This window comes from Arachis ipaensis, chromosome B10 (assembly GCF_059453495.1).
Source record: "Arachis ipaensis isolate K30076 ecotype BB chromosome B10, ASM5945349v1, whole genome shotgun sequence".
Lineage (NCBI taxonomy): Eukaryota > Viridiplantae > Streptophyta > Magnoliopsida > Fabales > Fabaceae > Arachis > Arachis ipaensis.
In genome coordinates, this window is record NC_142435.1 from 150,998,925 (window position 1) to 151,019,464 (window position 20,540).

Below are 20,540 nucleotides of genomic sequence, written 5' to 3' on the forward strand. Positions count from 1 at the left end.
TTGACAGAAAATCATTAAAGGAGTCCTGCTACTTTCAGCTGATAGGACGTTGATGCATATGTCATATTTGAGCAACATTTGGGGTATGTGTTTCAGAACTATTCACTATGCATTTCAAATGTTGGTTGAAACATGTTACTATTCAATCTTAAGCTAGCAGTGGTATGTTCAATGGCAATGCCAATAAATTTATCATATCCTCTATTTAATTTGTTTATTTTCTCACAGAAATAGTAAAATTTTACCAATCAAGTTATTTGTTGAACTTAACTTCTTTCTTCTTTTATTTTTTTATGTTTTATTTTTTGGTTTTTTCAACTTTTTGTTCCTAGACACTATATACAGCATCAATGATCCATGATAACTATACACATACAACCTAGTGCACGAGACTCCCAAGGGCAGATGCACACAGTACACAGCCTTACCCCAACAAGCAGAGGTTGATTTCAATCCTATATGAGCATATACAGCAAAGAAATTATTGGAAGCTGAATCAACATATTTTATATAACAAATACCAAGTAAAACTAACTATGGAGTTGATTCTATTTCAATTAACACATAAAATTGATTGCCAGACTGCCAGTTCACATGGAAAGCAAAAGATGAAATTATATAACCTCACGAACTATATTTCATAATATGATAGCATTTCATATACACCCCTGCAGCACAATACCAACCTCAACTGTACAAGGACTAGGGAAAGAGAGGAAGTGGAGAGAAAGAGAGATGGTTGCTGCAACTGCCTTTCAGGATAAACAGAGCACTCTGGACTTGCCAACTGAGACAGAATAATGGAGCCAATCGTGGACACAATAGGATAACCAATAGTTTATTGCATAGGTTAATTCATATTAAGAACTCAAATGAAAAGGAGAATTTAGAACCTACTTAGAGGGCTTTTTCCTAAATCTATGTTTAAAAAATGACAAAAGCTGCCAACTTTGGTCAATAATATACTTATTCTTTGTTACCAAATCTCTGTGCAATGATAGGACGGACATCATCTGCATCAGCCAGAGTCTCCAGAAAGGGGAGTAATGACATTAGTGCACAATCCAATGGATCATCAAACCAACTCTTAATAGGAATACCATTGTTCACTTGCAACCGGAAAACCTGAAGTGTGCAATAAAAGAGCAAGGATTAGTATCATAAAAGAAAATCCAAGAAATTCTCCCTTGGCCTCAAGGCAGCCTTAAGGTGGAACCTACTTTTTTTTTTAATTTCAACTGATTATTGTTAAGGTTAACTGCTAATCTACTAAAAGCTGATGGATTCCCTAAAATAATGTTGGGAAGCTTCTATACCAAATCTTGTACATATTTATGAGAATCCCCTAATATACAGTGTTAATCAGAAATATATGAAAATCCCAGAGAAGGGAGATAGGTGAGTGACACATAAAAGTAACTTCAAGGGAAAGAATTTGGAACTTGAACAGAAAATATAAACTGCTTAATTAGAGAGGTTAAAGAAAAAGAACCACCAAAAGAAAGTGGCAGGTCAGTACCTGAGGGGAATTATCAACTATGACAACTTTAGCAAGATCAACACCTAATACAGTCAGATCCTTAGTGTAATTTCCATCTGAAAAAATGCATGATTCTCTATAAACTCGACGTGAAATAAGTCTTCCTTCAGGATCCAATATATCAAGCAATTGTTTGGCATATATGCTTTGGCTGGCAGTAAAAATTACAACTTCAAACATCTCTGACACTCTCTCCAAGAACGTGCAGAGATTAGGCCTCTTTCTTACATATACTGTGTGCTCCTTCATATTGAAGAAGACAGTAAACGTGAAATCAGCATCATCACAGTGTTCTAGAGTAGAATGAACAAGTGTCTCTGCACAAAAGCAAGCATGTGTGGTTAAGATTCATTGGATTACTGCTGCAAACGCTCCAGAAATGATATTCTAGACCCAAAAAAACAAAAGACAAAAACAAAAAAACTGAACTATGATGAATGAAACTCAACTTCCTTGAGATATTCAAAGACTACTCAAACTACGTGAATTTTGAGCAATTACTCTCATCTAGTTTAGCTGTCTTGTTCAATATTTGGTGTCTACAAGTTGAAGGCATACTATGAAATTATGCCTACAGCCCAAGCACTCTGGTACAAGGCATACTATGAAACATTTTAACTCTTAAAACTTCTGGCCTAAAATCATGCTTTAGCACATCAATAATTTTTGTAAGCTCTATATGCACTGACAACTTAGTTGGTATAATAATTGATATAAAATTGTAAGACAAAGTAGTATGACAAAGTAGATTGGAGCTCTGATAAAAATGGAATTTTAATCTCATGAACTCATTTAATGCAATATGTGTACTATTAACAATCACCATAAAACATGTTTAATTCTTACCGTCTAAATCAAGCGCTAGTGTCACTGACTTTCTTCTCTGAGATGATCTTGGTATCTGGGTGGGCAGATCATTGGACTCTGCATCCGATAGTTCTGGTAAATTCTTTATGAACAATTGTGGATCAAACCACTCTGTCTTATCCAAGTAGTCTTTAACATCAGAATCCTGATTGCAAGATCTTATCTGACACAATGCTGAATACAAGCTAGCATTTTCCTGAACTGTGATGGATTCTTTATAGGATACATCAGAAGTACCGCCAATTTTAATATCATCTTCAAGAGCAGGCAGGATCATGTACTGATCAGATGCATCAAGCATAGGTGGCTCAGACGATCTATAATCAGACAAGGAGTTGATCTCACAGATATCATGATCAAAAGAATCTCTGTCAAGGGGTAAGCTTGTAATGATCATATCAGAAATGCTGAAGTCTGATACATCCAATGTTTCATAACCACAAATGATTCTTTTATCATCACTTTCATCATCTCTCACTGCAGACATGCCAGTACCACCAATGCTCCCTAGTAGAGTTCAGTCAACAGAACACACATATAAGCACTAAGCAATATGATATTTGGTGCAGGAATTTCAATCCAGAAGGCATAAGCTTCAATACACACACACACACACTAACACGGAGTCATTTAGCTTTGTAATTAAACTACACTATAAATCTCAATGATTTAAACAAATTTCATGTCAAGTGGGACAGTGAAATGCTTTTATACTTCTACCCCTTTCTTTTTTAATGTAACTAGTCTGTGTGTGAGTGAGAGGGAATTTCCATACCTGCATCTTCATCAAAATGTTGAGAATTGACTTCAATGGGCTCAAACGCAGTAGAAAAAATTGCTTCCATGTTTGCTGCACAGGGATTGATTGGTTCCTATTTTAAAAAAAGGTGAATTCTGTCAATGGTGTGCTGTGGGGAAGTTCAAAGGTAAGGAGAGTAAGATTGACTATAGAGAAGTTTCTCATTTTCCTCTCTATTATGAAAATTTTCAAGTGTCATCTGTAACTAGCTCTAACGTGATATCAAACTCAAAATCAACACCTTTTTTTGTACTAAGGCAATAGATCATGGAAGTAAGAAGCCAAATGCTATTCCTCCTCGTTTACTTCCATTACTCAGCCTTGAATGTTGCAAAAAGAGGTAGAATGAATTTACTAGGTGCAGCCAAGTGTTAACAATGGGTCAATCTAGAGAAAGAGACTACTCTATTTTTTGCAGAGCTTAGCTATATTGAGCATTGCAATAACCACCAAGAAATAGTAAATTACCCCAAAGTAAGTTAAATAAAATCAAACTCCACCATTCTTACCAGGGAAGAGGAATCAAGAGAAAATGACTGCAGCAGCTGAGACTCAGATTTTTCTTTAGTTAGAATTTCCTTTTTATCAATAAATTCACCACTTGCAATGTCCTTGGGGGATACCAGTGTCACCGAGGAAACTATTTAAGAACAGTAAACAACCATCAAATTGTAGAAATTTAAATACATCTTTAGCATAAATTTAACCACAAACCCATAAAATATGGAATAGTGTAAAATATCGTTACAACGCATATATAGAAGTATATCTAAAGCATAAAAACGGAAGTTCCAAAATATCTCGAGCTTTTATAAGACTCACACACGAAATCTCAATATCCACTACGTAGGTATTTCCATATGTTAACAGAATAGAAAAGAAAAAGAACATGATGGGAAGTGTTGGCAGTTGGCACAAATCACAATAGTGATTCCCCGACAGAAAATAGGATGAACTCCAACTTAAAGTTAAGCTGCTTACCATCTAAGAAATTTTGGATAGTTGTGTCTATTCCAGCAACTTCAGCAGAAATAATGACTTTGGAGCATGTCTTTTTGGAAATTACTTTTGATTTTGAACAGACGTGAATATCCTTGGTTTCTGTTAAACAAGTCGTGCTTACTTCACTCTTCATATTTACAGATGGCATTTGATATGTGCTCGAGACAAACACTGCATTCTGGTTTTGGGCACATATGGAGAACAATCTTCCTCTAGAAACCCAAACCAGCAGGGGCTGTCCTGCAGAAAGAGAGAGGAAAATTGACATATGTTACATAGAGGTTAAGGGGGAAAGCATCTTTTTTACCAAAATTGAAGTTATATCTTTAAGCAAGCAATATTTCTTCATATCTATCAAATCAATAAACTTTCTGAAACACTTCCCCAAAAGAACAACAATAAAGAAGACCAGGGAGACTAATAAGAGACACAGAAGTGACTAAAACTATCTTTAATCAACTCCTATATTTATACACAACAAAAACAAAACAAAATGTTAGCATTTATTTGAAGAAGAAAAAGAAGAAGCACATCTCAAAAGCAATAAAGAAATTTCATATGAATATAAATTCTTGCTGATTAGCAAAGAAACTTGGCTTAGCTAAAAGGATACCCAAGTCATTATCAAGATTATAGACAGAGGGCAAAATAGATGAATTCCAACTTGAACATAATAAATCAACCTAAACATCCACAAAGACAATTATATATCCCAGAATTATGCACAGAGAAGACGATGAATCTTACCCACCGAACCAAAACCCGTGATTGTACCCCAAAGACCCAAACTTTATCTAGTTCGAAGCTCGTACTCCCGAGTCAACTATACAAATCTACGCCATCCAAGAATTCCAAAATTAAGCAAATAGAAGTCGTCTTGCCGCAGTGCGAATTGAAAAAAAAAAAGATCAAAACCAGAAAAATTACACTAAAAAAGATAATTCCTTTTTTTTTTAATCTTTTTTTAAAGAAAGAAGTAACTTTCAAAAAAGAAAACTGTTATAGTTAAGCAGTTGTATAACGAACAAGGAAACACAAAGTCCAAGGATAACAGAAAAAAAAAAAGGCCAGAACAAAAGAAGATGAATAGAGTGAGAATTATGATAATTCGAGAGAGATTAACCTTAAATTAGAGCTGAATGAATGGAATTGAACCCTATAAGGGGAGAGAGAAAAAGAAGGAAGACCCCTCACAAAGCCCTTCTCTTCTCTTCTTCTTTTCTTCTCTTGTTTCTCTCTCTACAAGTTGTGTTTCTCTCTCCTAAAAGAAGAAAAGAAAAGAAAAGCGAAGGGGAGGGGTTTGTTGTTGTAGTCAGCGCACACAAACAAAAACACAAACACAGAGAGAGAAAGAGAGAGCGCACACAAAAACGAAAACGCAAGTGAATGTGTTGTGTGCGTTGTTGATGTTAGCTTCCATTGGGGGCTTCGGACGGCTCCGATGGGATCTGCGGCAACCGCTTTCACCCACTCGTTGTGTGCCACGTGTACTCCCTACCAGCTCAGCCTCACACACTGACACGTGCTGCTTCCTCGAAAGAGAGAAAGTCTCTGTGGTTCTGTGAGTGTGTGCGTGACGTATGCTGTTGGCGGGCGTTTGCCTTATATTCACGCGCTACGTGGCGCGTATCAATCACCATGCTCCACGGATAAATGAAGAGCAGAGAGAGGTAGCTTGTGGTTTAAGTAGCTTCCAGTATTCTAATTAGCACTTTTTTGCAATATTTTTTTATTTTTATTTTATTTTTTTAGTAAGACAGTTATAGGAAAGGCCTATAATTTGGGGATTTGGTGAGAAAAAAAAATCCCTATAATTTAGGAAATAATGTATTTATACATTTTATTTTTAAAATAAATAAATTAAATCTAATATTTATATATATATACGTATTTTTTACATATATATTTTAATATCAAAATATTAGACAATTAAAAAAAATATTTATAATATTATTTAATTTACTTAAAATATAAATTAATATAATTTATTATAATTTAAAGTATATTTATTTTATTTTATTTTTCAATCTAATCTAATTTTATTCAATTTGCTATTTATATTGTATTAAATTTACATTATAAGAATTGCAGAAACTCTCATATAGGGGTTCAATATTGAAACCATCATTCTCGTATGGCTAAAAAATTTAAATTTAGATATGGAAGTGAGATATGTGATATACTTTAATATTATAATTTTGGGTGTTTTTTAAGGATGTACACAAATCGAAATCGGACTCTCCGATTTATGTTTTAAAATTTTTTAAAATTTAGAATACACAAATCAGACTCTCCGATTTGTGTTTAAAAAATTTTAAAAATTTAGAGTACACAGATCAGATCCGTGTATCCCAATTTTTTTTAATTTTTTAAACACAAATACCTTCCGATTTGTGTACCAAAAAATCAGAGGACGATCCAATTTTTGTACTTCTTACAAATCGAACGATCCGATTTTAACTTCTGACACTATGGCTGCGTAAAAATCCCTTCTCCCATCCATATCTAAATTAAAAAAATGCTCTCATGAATGAGCTCTTAATGTTTGAACTCACTTCAAAATTTAGATAGATATAATTTAAATTATAAAATTTAAATTTCAGATGGATATAAATTATAAATTATATAATACAATTCAAATAATAAGGATTAGATTAAAAAAAAATAAATTCAAATTGATACTACACAAATTACAGTTATTTGAATCAAACAAAATCAGATTAAAAAATTGAATTAAATTAATTTAATTCAAATCACAATAAATTATATTAATATTATCTTTAAAATTAAAAAAATCATATTACAAATATCATTTCTTTTAGCAATTTCATTTGATATCTCATCTTTTAGGTATACACTATACACATATGTCTTTTAAAATAGTCACACACAAAAATGTCTTTTAAAATGTAAACATGGTTATGACAAATCTCTGATACTTAATCTTATTTACTCGATAAATAAGATCTGAGTATACATATAAGATAAAATATGAAATTAATCTCCGTTACTTGACATTTTTTTTTGGTGTCTATCTTGACAAATTTATAAATATAATTTTTTCTCTTTAATAAAAAAGTGATAATAGGTAACTGAGATAAAAAAAAAAATAGAAAAATGACTTCAAACTTCTAAAAAATAAAACAAAATAAAATAAATCATAAATAGCATTATCCAAACAACAGAGCAATCCAGAGTCAAAGAGACAAGTAATGTAGAAAATATATATGCATTTTAATGCTGATACACTAATCCTCTATACAACTTGGTTGGCTTGCTCCATCAACTAGTCAATTCTAAATTTACCATATCAACATTTTAATAAACCACCTAAATATTCAACTCTTTAATCCTTTGTTACCTCCTGTCCAAATCAATCAACCAAAATGCTCAGAGCTTTTTTCTTTTGAAAGCTTCCTGGCAAAATAAATAAATATACATGCAACTCTGCATCTGGCAAATGTTATTTTGTCTCCAAGGTCGAATCACTTGTATAATCTTGTATGATCTAGGAACACACATTAGTTAGGACATTATTTTACAAGTAAATCTTTGTATGATCCTCCATGCATCAATGATAGATATTGTTACCTTATCACCACCTTCAGGATCCTGTGAATGGAAAACGACTGGGCGGCACCGCTCATCTTCGTTCATCAGACTTGAATTCTGGAAGTGGTTCACCAATGCAGCCTTTCCTTGGATTCGTGCATATGCCAGGGATGCAACTTTTTCACTATTAAACTTCTCCCACTTCTTCCCATTAAATGTCTGCAAAATCAAACACATTAGTTATAATCAAACACATTAGTTACAATGAGAAATATGCACAAAAAACAAATAACCTCATAGAATGGAATAATGTGCGATGCCGACAGCATGTTGATAAATGCGTATCCCACATTGCATTTATTCTGAAATCAAAAGGGGAAAAAGATTAACTAAGCTTCACTAGTTTAAATGGAGACTATAGAAAAGGCGCTCTCTACCTTAAAGTCGATTGGTAGATAGAAAAAATCATAGGTACCCTTGTGCTTTTCATCAATAGCAGCTAATAACATTTTTGAGGTGTATCTGCAGGTCATCAACAACAAAGTATGATCCTTCAACGAAAAGAATAAAGTCATCATTGATAACTAAACATCCTTGTAAAAGTTAGCCATACTTATTTGGGATGTTCTTTATCATTAAGGTAGTCCTTCTGTCTTCACTGTTTTTAATCCTATCCAAGTCAAGATGAAATTGCTTCTTGCTGCTATCAGCTTGGCCCCCATTGTTCTCTATGCGCCTATTCCGCCCAGGGTCCATGAAACCAAACACTGAAGTAGTAGTAGTAGTAGTAGTAGTAGTAGGTGGCAATCCTGGGTATGGACCATTACCCGAAAACACAAGACTAAGTCTGGGAGATGATCTCATTCCAATGTTTGGCGAACCATGTTCAGACATATTTCTTGGTATAGTGATGCCAGCATTAACGGATTCACCCATATTAACCATGTAATTCCCCTTACTGTGACCCAGACCTATGCCTCCATAACCAACATGGTTCACAAACGAGGTTTCAGGCGACTTCGAAAGGACTCCAAAGTTTCTCTCAAAAGGAAAACCTGATGGAGCAGAGCCAACATGATTATGGTGACGATTCTGGGACAAACCAATAAAAGAACTCTCTTGAGCAGGGTTTTGGAAGGCATGGCTATTTCCATTTGCTGTAAATGAATGCCCCACAGATGGTGTTGGCCAAGCTGAAGGTTTGATGTCCTGTGAGTACAAGTTCGGACTTCCCCATAAAAATTGTGATCCTGATAAGGTTTCCACCGAGGATCCATTTGAAGGAGATGAACCAAAAGAAGACAAAGTTCCACTATATGGGATGAATTTTGGTTCTGGAAGAGAATGAGATTGAAATGTCTCTCCATGCGATGAATTACTACTAGCAAATATATGCTCTGCATGCTGACTCCCTGCTAAATCTTTCCCAATAGCTACACCCTTCATGGCATTGGATAGTGGAGGGTGCAAAACAGAAGCTAATCCAGGTAAATGGTTTCCTATTGATGGACTCATGATCCCAGAACCAGGAGAATCACTTATAGTTTGAAATGAGTTATTTTCAACGGTGCTGTTGAACCGCAACCAGTAACCTGTTATAAACCACGATTGTGTCGTGTCAAAAATAATAAGTACAAAAAGCTTAAATAATAAAAGTAATAATAATAACAATCAATAGTGTAAATCAAAGCAGTGGTGGCCAGAGATACATGAAGGATATTCAATAGCTTAGAAACCTACCAGGTGGAGAATTGGCCACAGGTGAACCCATCTGATGTCGGAAACTTAGCTTGTCATCATGATCAAGCTCTTGATTTGTTTGAAGCAGTAAACTGAAAGGTATAAGCTAATATCATTTATCTATTCATGCATCAATAAAAGGTGCTAGAAAAAAATATACATAAGCATATTACTTGTGCTACTCTATTCAATGGTAAAATGGTTCAAGTTAGATGACTTCATGAATCTTTTCTTAAATTAACAATGGATGCAAATCAGTCCACAGATCAAGATAAAGAGACTCAAAATATAAGTAACAGTGAAATTACTTTCGACGAGTTCCGCCAGGCCGGCTAAGTTCCACCTTTATTCGCCTCCCAGCTATGCTACTCCTGTTTAATGATTTTAGTGCTGCTTCTGCAGCCCTCACATCATAAAATTCAATAAACTTGTGATAGCCTTTGTGAGACGTTTCCCGTATCTGCAGTTATTTTAAATCGTTAATGTGATATTCAAAAAATATATGACAAGGGTGTAAACAGATAAAGAAGGATAAATTGTCACCTCTTTGACCTCCCCATATGCCCCAAATATTGTACGGAGGTCCTCATTCGAAACAGATGGGTCCAAATTGAAAACTACCAAGGTTCCTTGGTTGATGTCCTTGTCAGATGGATTATCCTGGGATCAAAATGGAAAAAGAATAAGATGGCCAAAGGCATTCAATTAAAAAATTGATAAATCAGAGAACTTTGGAGCTGCTCAGGAACCTTTGGTATTGAGAAGTGAATGTCAAGTTTCCGGCGTCGTAAAGGTTTGTTTTGTAATGCGTGCAAGGCTGTTCGAGCAGCACGGATGTCATAATAGGATACCATAACAAACCCACGATGTTTACATGCAGTATATAGAGTCCTAATGTGACCATATTGCTGAATTGAGAACATATAAAAAACAGAATTAATAATTTGTATAGCACAAGTAATGGTAATTAAATAATCATGTACTGTTTTAATCTAAATATGTTTAACTTTAAATTTCCAAAATCTGCATGTCTTGTTCCACATAATTTTTTTCCTAAACAGTGACAAGCCAAGATAGAGCAGAGAAGATGGTGAATTAAGAGAACTAACAAGTTGTATAATGAAAGATATGAAAGTTATTGGAAGAGAGTTCATGTTAAATTTTTAAATGACCTCGAAAAGAGCTCTCAACTCTGAATCCTCCACATTATTATTAATATTTCGAACAAATAATGTCCGAGAAGGATGCTCTCCATATGGATGTTCTCCAGCAACAATCCCCCCACCATTAAGAAAAGAATTATAGGGCAAACCATTGGCAACATGACCATCAGAGAAGCTTAATTTTGACAGACCCACATTAAGACTTTCCTGAGGATCAGCTTCCAGTTCCATACCTCCACCACTACCAAAAACATCATACTCCTCCAAATCCTCGAGAGAGTTTGGCAAACCACTTAGGTCAAAATCAGCTAAAAGGTCCTCCTCATCATCTGGAAGCATGGTTCCTATCACACAAGTATCAGCATCCTCAAGTAAACCATTCCCATCTACATCTTGATGGGACTTTTTAAAGCCATCAGCACCGCTTAAGTTCACTAGAGGTTAATGAAAAAACCGGTCAACTAATTATATTTAAAAAAAAAGTGCTAACAGATTAAAAAACAGCTAGAGCTAATCAATCAACACTTACACTTTTCATGTAACAGAACAGGCAATGACCTAGAAAAGAAGCCCGTATGAAATGAAACATGGTATAGATCAGATCTAGATAAATCCTCCCATGCACCTTGTTGCACTTCTTTAGGTGTATTTTCTGATGGAATCTTGGTTGGACCTACTAGTAATACCGAAATATCATTCAATTTGATATGGCAAGGCATCTTGATAACCAAAATAGGAAAAGTAATAAAATATGTTTGAAATTTTACCAGGATAAGAATGGTCTACAGACTCCTTCATTGCAAGTTTGCAACACCCTTCTGCCTCATTCATGGATAAGAAGATATATGTAAGTATTTTTGCTTTTGCTATAAACAGATACATTGCAAGTAAAATATTACTATTAAACAACTCACAAAACTGCCAATTATACCGGCATTTTGAAATACTAAGAAAATCTTCATCTATACACATAATAAGCCTCTGGCAATATTTTCATCTACAGTTTTCTCTTTTAAGTTCAGGAAAAGTAAATCAATGCAGATCTATCAATATTATTGCCCCACCCACCCTCCCATTTTCCCTAAATAAGGCAACAAATAAAAAATGTGTCCATGCATCGCATAAAAGTGAAACTGACAAATCAAGCCTATATTCTCCGTTAGTACAAATCAACATATCCAACACCGCAAAGTCTGCAAGCACTTGAAAATAATAAATCAACCTGCCACACAGTTTTTACCCATTCACATTTGAAGAAGAGAAAAAAAATATATACTAACCATATTAAGGATAACAATGATAATTAACGGTTGGCAGAAGGGGGGGAGGGGGGGGGGGAGGGGGGGGGAGGAAGAGAAAAACAAGAAACCAAGACTTCGAGCAATTAAGAAACTTGAGAATACCATAACTGCAAAAATCCCAGAAAAGAAAGTTGACTGATCAACCACCATAACTGCTGCACTCAATGATACTCTCAAAGCAGAGAAATTCCACCAAGAAAAAATGAAAATAAAATAAATAATTCCTGATCAACTTGACCAAACCCAGAAAATAAAACATTAAAAAGGCTCAAACTTTGGCATTGCGAAATTCATAAACAGTAAAATCAAAGGAAGCCCAATTTAAGTACAGTACTAGTAACAAAAAAGTTACCTTTTTTTTTTCCTTCTTGAAGGAGGCAACTGCAGGGACACAAAGAACTTGGTGGGTTGGGAGCAAAAAGGCAAATAAATTGGTTATGTTAATGTAACTGAATGGGGAGAAGCCACTTGTAATCAGAAGAAGAAGAAACAAAGCAACCAACAAAACAGGTCACTTAGTGTTTTGGCACTTTTGGGGACGGTGGCAGAATGGGGAAGAGCGAGTGAGTTGCAGAGGAAGATCGTGCTGATGATGATTGGGCCACACCGCTGAATAAAAAGGAGCAGACAATGATTGTGTGTGTGTGTGTGTGAGAGAGAGAGAGAGAGAATTCACATTTGGATTCAGGATAAAGATAAGGTCAGGGTAATACTTAATACTACTATATTATATAGTACTAATCTCATTAATCATGTCCAAATTCATATCAAGCGGATTTGATGGAATTCATTATGGTACATATCTAGGAATTATACTCAAAATGAGTTCTAAAATTCTAAAGCATGATTTAAATTAATTCTTTTGTTTTTTTAAATTATCAGAAAAATAGCATAACACGCTTCAAACTTTTTTCAAAATGTCGTCTTCAATTAGATTACTTTTGCCTTTTTTTTTCGATTAATTTATTACTCTTTTAATTTGTGAATTTAATTTATATGCATATATAATAGTAGTCTCCACAAAATTGAACATGAACTATAATGAAAATTGAAACCATACCTTAATTTGAGTATCATTTCTCTTACCTCCTCTAATTTATTCACAAAAAATTCTCAATTTTCTAGCATGTTAGTGTAATGGTCATAAAAAATATGATTTACTTTTAATTCATCTAGTTGAACTTGTTAAATATGTTAAATCAAATTTTAACAATGAAATTTTAGTGTTCTTTATTGATCTTCAATATAAACTTCCAAAAATCTTCACTTAAATACTATTTTTTAATTATATTTTAATCAAATTCATAAATCAATCAATAATAAAATTAAAAATAACATCAATAAATTAACTATTAAAAATTAATATAGAATATTAGAATATCTGAAAAAAAAAAAAGAAGAGATATTACCTGTTGACTATTGTTGTAGCAGCCGAATCAAACAGTACAATGCAGACAGCAATAGCCACTGACGACGAGCAGCAACAACCACACACAGTTCAAACACTCACTGACGAACAAAGACGCGACGAGATATGAGCAGCTGATGCAAGCAGAGATGAAAGATAGAGATGATTTTCGCAAGCAAACAAGGCCTTGGGTTGGGTGCTAGCGGACAACGACAACACGCTACAAGAACTAGGAAGCACAACTTGAGGCCTCGAACACTCCTTGGCGAAGGCACGATTAGTCGATCACATACGTAGGAGAGAGCGCGACATGTGAGCACATGACGCGGAGGATTCAGGAGAGGCGGGGCGACGGCAGCGAGCATGCGTTGGCGGTAAACCGAGGTGGGACGAGTCGCTGAGGTGATCTCTTATGGTGTGGTGGTGTCTGGGATTGAGTAGTGAGCTCCCAACCATTTGTGAAAGACGGAGAGCAAGAAAGATTAAGGTATCGGGGATGTGCTTTAGAACTAGTGACAAGATGAATTAGGTGTCAACTAAATGTGTCATGTCATTTTTTCAGTGATAAAAATGGACAAAATAACTAACTTGAATCATGCCTTAAAATTTTAGGCTACAAATTAGATTGATTAGAAATTAAGAGGCCAAATTGAACCGAGATTAAAGTTCATGATCCATTTTTAGTATTAAGTAAATATATTCTTACAAATATAAAATATGTATTTTTTTTTAATATTAAAAAATATTAAATATTAGATTTTATTTTGTATTTAAATTGATACTAACTGATTCAATAAATTCTTTTTCTATTAAAAATGTTAGATCTTATCAATTTTCTCTAATTATACTAGTCCAATAGAACCACAAACTCCTTAGAAGTAAAGAAACTCGAACTCTATTAAATTTATCCAAAAATTCTCCATCGAAATAAATGAAGTTTTATGACAACTCCGCTGAAGTTTGGAGGTTCCTTGTGCTGTGTTGTGTGATGTGCCTTACAACATTTTCCTTAAAAGGTAAATGGGTGAGGAAAATTAGCTTTGAATCTTCATATGCTGTTCCCATAAACACAAGCAACCTAAGATGACCTTATTAGTTAGTTTCTATAAGCGAAAAGCTGTGTACATTCCATAATAAATCCTTATATAATTGTCACATATCAAAAAATGGTATCGTCATCATAAAAGGTCAGAGTTTTGAAAACAGTATGTAAAAAATAAAATAATAAAAAAAAACAATGGGTAATCTTCAATTTTAATGAGCGGATAAATTAGTGTACTGAAAGCTATCAGTATGGATTATGAGATAGATCTACGGATTATGAGATAAATTAGGAACTCGCCGATCTTGGATGATAACGAAATCCAATTTTCTTAAAGTGGCGGGAGGGGATTAGGAATGTGTACCTATAATGATATTTTGACGCTCCAGTCAGAATGAATTTGAGAAGTATAGGAGGGATTAGGAATGTGTAACGTATCTGAAAGAGCCTCTGACTCCCTTTATATAGTTCGTGTTGTTATCTTATTTTTATCTTGTGGACTAAGATAAGAAAGAATTTAAATTTAAATGTTTAGTTAGGGATTTGTGACCACTAGGTCGGTCTGGGATGTATTGGTGGCCTAGCCCGTGTAACCAAGTTGTAACTACTCTGATTTAGGATCCAAGAGTCGGGTCTGGAACAGTTATCTCCGGAGCGAGAGAGTGTGCTTGCTCAATCTTGTTGCTTGTAAGGATTTGTCTTGTCGTGAGTCTAGCATGGAGTGCTATCCGAGTTGTCTTGGCCGAGATCGGAGAACCGGGCCGAGTTTTCAACCGTTTTGGGGACCGCTCTTTAGGTTCGGAAGTTCCTCATGTTTATCGGAAACATGATGATGAGGTCTCGTGTTTTGCGGCCAAGATCGGGGGTTCGCGCATGTCCAGTTTGCTTGGTCGTCGCATTTCTTCTAAGGGTTTTCGTCTGTTGCGGTTCCCAAGGTGTCATAATGACGCTTAGTGGGAGGAGAGAAGTTTTCCTTTTTTCCCTTTTTCTCTCCACCCTTTCGTTTTTTTTTTTTTTTGAAACGTTGGGGGGTTTTATTTATTTGCAACTGCTTTTTCTTCTTCTTCGTTCCTTCACTTTCTAAAAAACGTTCTCTGCAAATTTCTTTAGTACTGTACTCCGCTTGAACGTTCGCTGGGCTTTCCATGTTGTGCCTCTTTGCTCATTGTTGCTTCGTTTTTTTCACTCGCTTTCTGAGAATCAGGTTGGTGTGTTCTGTCACTCTGATTGCTATATTTTGCTTCTGCATATTTGTTTTGTTTACTATTTTTGTGTTTTTGCATGCTTCTGTGTTTATCAATGGGAAAATGTTGATTGATGTATTGCGTTTGGTGTAATTTTAAGGATTTTGGTATGATGCTTCGATTGTAGTTTTAGTATGGTTTAGGAATTTTATGTATTTTTGCATTTTTGGATAGTGGTCTGACAGTGAAAATCCTATTTGGATATAGGTATTGTGAGACGGAGGAAAATTCAGGGGAACTCGGGTCCTATCTTCCCGGCAGGGGTGTGCCAAATGGTTATCATTGGGTAACGTCAACATTTCAGGAACGCCCTCTCGATTGGATGAGGGGACCTCCAGAGGCTCCATGATGAAGGGGCCGTCTTAGGTGGTGAGGCAGCAGGACAGTACGAGTTAGTGCTTACCGACGAAAATGAGAGGGTTTGCTATCTCAACTTGCATTCCCCTCGTGTCCCGGACTGAATTTGGGTGCACGAACCTCTGTTTACTAAGTTAGGGATTCGGCTACCCTTCTCCTAAACCAGGTTTTGTAGCACCGTCTCAACTACTTCTGATCAGCTAGGCGGCTATTTGGACCTTTGAGTTGGTTTGTGACTTTTTAGAGTTTCTGGCTCAGGTCGAAGTCTTCTTATTTTTCTTCTTGTTGACCATTCCGCATAAGGAGGGAAAACATAGGAAAGGACACATCTCTTTCCAAGCCCAAATGAACCGCCGACTCTTCGACTTGTTTAAAGATTCATTTATGGTTTCAAGGCGGAGTATTTCAAGGTTTGTCCCGTCAAGGGTTATCATCCCTTTTGGCTTTTTCCTTAGGGGGAGCACCAGATTTGCCCGTATTGGAACTTTGAGTCCAGGGCTTCTTATATGACAAGAGTGACTTACGAGGGGTTGCCTTCCGAAAATAGGAAAATTGGCGACGTCTTGTTGGCGACCTTTAAATCCTTGCAACGTGATGGGGGATCCCGAGGTGGGCAGGTCTTATATTGGTAGGTTTTTTTTGTTTGTTTTCGAGTTTTATGTATCTGTCTTTTGATCTTATGACTTGTTAATTCTCTTGTCTTCTTTGCTTTTGTAGTTGGCATGGCTGACGGATTGACAACTTTGTAGCGTTTAAAAGTTTCTTTCGTGGAAACTTCGAAAGCTGGGGTTGAGGGGCCCTCTTAGTCAACTCCTCTGAGAACCTCAATCCCCAGTTTGCAAATGGTCTCGCAGAAGATCATCCAACAGGGGGTCGTCGGGGATGATGACCTCAGGGAGATCCCGATTCCCGAGACTAATAGAAAGCCACAAGCGGGTTGAACGCGCTGGTTGGGAGGGGGTTAGCACAAGGGTGGTCGTTTCCTGTGTGATGGACCGCTCCTTTGATGCTCCTGGCTTTATCGACCATCACCTGCTGCCCGGACTGAGGAGTTTTTCAGGGATTGTGATCTGTCCAGCCAAGCTAAGTCGATGTACCGTGCCTTCTTTCGCTCCACTGCCATAATTCGGAAAGTCGATCCCACGCTTTCGCAAACTTTTCATTTGGATAGGAAGCTGAAGCTGGCTTAAGCGGATTTGGGCATTTTGAAGGGACAGTTGGAGGCGACTGAGGTTGCCAGGGTAAAAGTGGCCAAGGATGCCAAAGATGCTAGTATCGAGATCCTGAGGTTGTCAAAGCGGGAAACTGAGCTGTTAATCCAGGTTGTAAGGCCCAAAAACTGGCTGCTGATGTTGAGAGTGTTGCTGCCGCTGCCCGTGCTGAGACGGAGAATTTGAAGGCCGAGGTGGAAAATTTAAAGAAGCAAAATGCCGCCCTGCTAGATGATGCTCGGGCAGCCATTGCAGCTACTGAGGGGGTTTTGAAGGCCCAAGTCTATGTTCTGGCCCCGGATGTGGACGTGTCCGTGATGGGAGCATTCTGGACCGTGAAGGATGGTCAGATCGTAGATTTGTAGTACTTTGTTGCTATTTCTTTTTTCGTTTCATAAGTTTGTAAGCCGTCTGTTCGACATTTTATACTATTACTTTTGTGGAACAATTTATCTTGTGAAGTTTGTAAGCCGTTTTCTCGGCTCGTTGAACTGTTTTTTGGTGACCTGTTTTGGTGCACTGTTTTGTATGAATATCAAGCCCCTTGGTGGGCCATTTTAAGTACTTGTGTTTATTTATAGATATCCATTTGTTAGCCTCGGCAGTGATTGGGCCCCGGGGTAGCCATCTAGTTTATTCTGTTCGTATCGTTTGCTTGGTTAGAACACCGATGAAATGTTTTTCGTACCGTTTTGTTTGGGCATGAGTTGTTTAAAATAGAAAAAATGACTTTTATTAAATGGTAGGCCTCGTTAAAACCTCCCGTTGTTAACTGGGTATGAAAGAGTACCCGAAGAAACGAAAATACGAAATAAAAGAAAAAGAAACATTAAAGAACTAAGAGTGACTTTGCAAAACAACTAAATAAAACATTTTGAAAAAGTTACCAAATCGGTTGGGCTTTCTTAAAAGTAGAAATGCAGTAGGTTTGCAGCGTTCCATGACCTTGTTATCTCGTGCCTATTAAGTCGTTCCAGCTTGTAGGCTCCTTTCCTGATTACCAACATGATTCGATAAGGCCCATCCCAGTTAGGTGTGAGTTTACCTTTTCCTGGGGTAGAAGGGCCGACGTCATTGCGCCGTAAGACTAGACTCCCTCCCTGAAGTCTCATTTCACTATACCCTAATTGTACCTTAGGCTCACCCATTGTTTCAAGGCTAGTTCATGCAGGTGGGCTATGCTTCTGACCTAGTCCGCGAGGTCCCATTATGCATTTTCATCGTGTCCCCCAATGGTCCTCTGGGGGCTTGGTTCCCAATTTTATATGGGAATAATGGCTTCCAGGCCGTATGTTAACCGGAACGGGGTTTCCACGGTGGAGGTTTGAGGTGATGTTCGATATGACCAGAGTACTAACCCGAGTTTGTTGGCCCATAGGCCTTTGGCTTTGTCTAGCTGTTTCTTGAGCCCTTTTATGATGGCTTTATTGGCCACTTCTATTTAGCCGTTGGTTTGCAGATGTTCCACCGAACTGAATCTCTGGGAGATGTCGAGTCCCTTTAGAAATTATCGGAATCATTTGTCTGCAAAATGGGTCCCGTTATCAGAGATTACGATCTCCGATATTCCGAACTGTGTTATGACTTGCCTCCAAAAGAATTTTTGGCATTGGGTGGCCGTGATCATGGCCAGCACTTTGGCTTCAATCCATTTGGTGTAGTAGTCAATGGTGATTATAAGAAATCGGAGTTGCCTGGGAGCCATGGGAAACGGACTGACGAGGTCGATTTCCCAAGTTCTGAAGGTGTGATCCTCTGTTATTACGCTAAGCTAATGAGGGGATGCTTGGTGTAGGTCGGCATGGACTTGGCATTTCTTGCAGCTTTTGACCAATTTGAGAGAATCTCTAATGCTGGTGGGCCAGAAGTGCCCGGCTTGGATGACTTTCTGAGCTAGGCTTTTTCCCTCGATGTGATGGTTACAGCATCCTTCGTGGATTTTATGAAGTATGTAGCCCGTGTCGTTGGGCTCTACGCATTTAAGGAGGGGCTGGGATAGCCCTCTTTGTATAGTTACCCCGCTATTGTGGCATACATTGTAGCTTCCCATTTTATATATTTTGCTTCCTTTACGTCTTTGGGTAGGTTCCTGTCGTTGAGGTACCGGAGGATTGGGAAGGTCCAGAAGTGTTGATTCGTCATAGAAAGGTTTGCCAAGGTTGTGGTAACGATGGATGGGGTCCTAATGACTTCCTAGATCAGTGATCGGTTCCCGGGGACCAACTTGGTACTTGTTAGTTTAGAGAGCAAATCAACTATGGCGTTTCATTCTCAAGGAATGTGTCGGATGGTCACTTCGTTGTATTCGGGGTTAGCTCTTTGACTTTGGAAAAGTACTATTGCAACAGGGGGTCCCGTGTCTGATAGTCCCCGTTTATTTAGGAGCTAACTACCTGTGAGTCGCTACAGACTTCTAGTATTTTTACGCCTACCTCTTTGGCCAACATTACTCCAGAGAGGGATTCGTATTCTGCTTGGTTATCAGAGATCGAAACTCGTATCGAATGGATTGTTCAGTAGCGATCTTGTTTTCATTTTCCAGTATGATGTCGGCTTCCTCGGAGCTCGTGTTTGATGAGTCGTCAACGTGCAATTTCCATAGCTCGTTGACTCATTTCCTGGGGTCATTTCAGCGATGAAGTCCACCATGGATTGGGCCTTGATTGTGTTCCTGGGTTCAAATCTGATCTCGTATTGTGACAGCTCGGCCGACCAAGTGAGCATCCGTCCTGCCAGGTTTGGCTTCTGCTGTACTTTCCTGACAGTCTGGTCTGTCCGAACCGCAATGGGGTGGCTCTGGAAGTACTGCCGAAGGCATCAGAACACCGTTAGTAGTGCGTAGGCGAGCTTTTCGAATCTGAAGTAGCACGTCTCTGTATCTTGGAAAACCTTACTTATGAAGTAGACTGGACTTTGTGTCTTTTGCTTGTCTTCCTGGATTAACGCTTCTGTTAGCGCTTCTTTTGTTATGGATAAGTAGAGGTACGGTGTCTCTCCCATTCTGAGTTTTGAGCGTATGGGAGGTTCTGGTAGCACTTTTTTGAAGTGTTGGAAGCCTTTTTGCACTCGGGTTCCCATTTGAAGCTTATACCCTTTTCATGAGTCTGAAGAAGGGGATGGCCTTTTGGGCCGAGGCTTTGAGAAAACGTGAGAGGGCGGCAACTCGGCCGATTAGCCTTTAGATATCCTTGAGGTTTGCGGGGCTACTAATATCAAGGATGACCTTGTACTTTTTTGGGTTCGCTTCTGAAGGTTGTAAAAGGCTTAGAGAAGGGGAGCTGAATCTATGACCTTCTTTTACATTAATGAAATAA

The 20,540-nt window shown here is 37.3% G+C and overlaps 2 protein-coding genes across 10 annotated transcripts; both read right to left on the reverse strand.

Moving 5' to 3' along the window:
* Positions 1–525: 525 nt before the first annotated feature.
* SSP4 (SCP1-like small phosphatase 4) lies at positions 526–5,763 on the reverse strand. 5 transcript variants are annotated; one of them, XM_088487722.1, is made up of 8 exons: positions 5,332–5,598; positions 4,956–5,041; positions 4,188–4,443; positions 3,716–3,846; positions 3,183–3,279; positions 2,387–2,914; positions 1,520–1,857; positions 526–1,125 (listed from the first exon to the last, which is right to left on the reverse strand). In XM_088487722.1, exons 3-8 carry the CDS (start codon positions 4,354–4,356, stop codon positions 967–969), a joined length of 1,422 nt encoding a protein of 473 aa, XP_088343848.1. In that variant the 5' UTR covers positions 4,357–4,443; positions 4,956–5,041; positions 5,332–5,598; the 3' UTR covers positions 526–966. The 5 variants fall into 5 exon arrangements, with proteins under 5 accessions (XP_088343848.1, XP_088343850.1, XP_020975749.1 ...); XM_088487724.1 differs by having other exon boundaries at positions 4,960–5,041; positions 5,332–5,592; XM_021120090.2 differs by having other exon boundaries at positions 4,188–4,448; positions 5,332–5,592.
* Positions 5,764–7,342: 1,579 nt separating this feature from the next.
* LOC107632140 (protein MEI2-like 3) lies at positions 7,343–13,963 on the reverse strand. Of its 5 annotated transcripts, none has more exons than XM_088487709.1 (14): positions 13,475–13,963; positions 12,317–12,573; positions 11,431–11,481; positions 11,193–11,339; positions 10,673–11,097; positions 10,250–10,408; positions 10,044–10,160; positions 9,809–9,960; positions 9,501–9,592; positions 8,374–9,352; positions 8,198–8,282; positions 8,054–8,122; positions 7,800–7,979; positions 7,343–7,716 (listed from the first exon to the last, which is right to left on the reverse strand). In XM_088487709.1, the coding sequence occupies exons 3-14, from the start codon at positions 11,459–11,461 to the stop codon at positions 7,672–7,674; spliced, it is 2,481 nt and encodes an 826-aa protein (XP_088343835.1). In that variant the 5' UTR covers positions 11,462–11,481; positions 12,317–12,573; positions 13,475–13,963; the 3' UTR covers positions 7,343–7,671. The 5 variants fall into 5 exon arrangements, with proteins under 5 accessions (XP_088343835.1, XP_088343839.1, XP_088343832.1 ...); XM_088487713.1 differs by having other exon boundaries at positions 11,193–11,336; positions 13,475–13,917; XM_088487706.1 differs by lacking the exon at positions 13,475–13,963 and having other exon boundaries at positions 12,317–12,667.
* Positions 13,964–20,540: the final 6,577 nt, after the last annotated feature.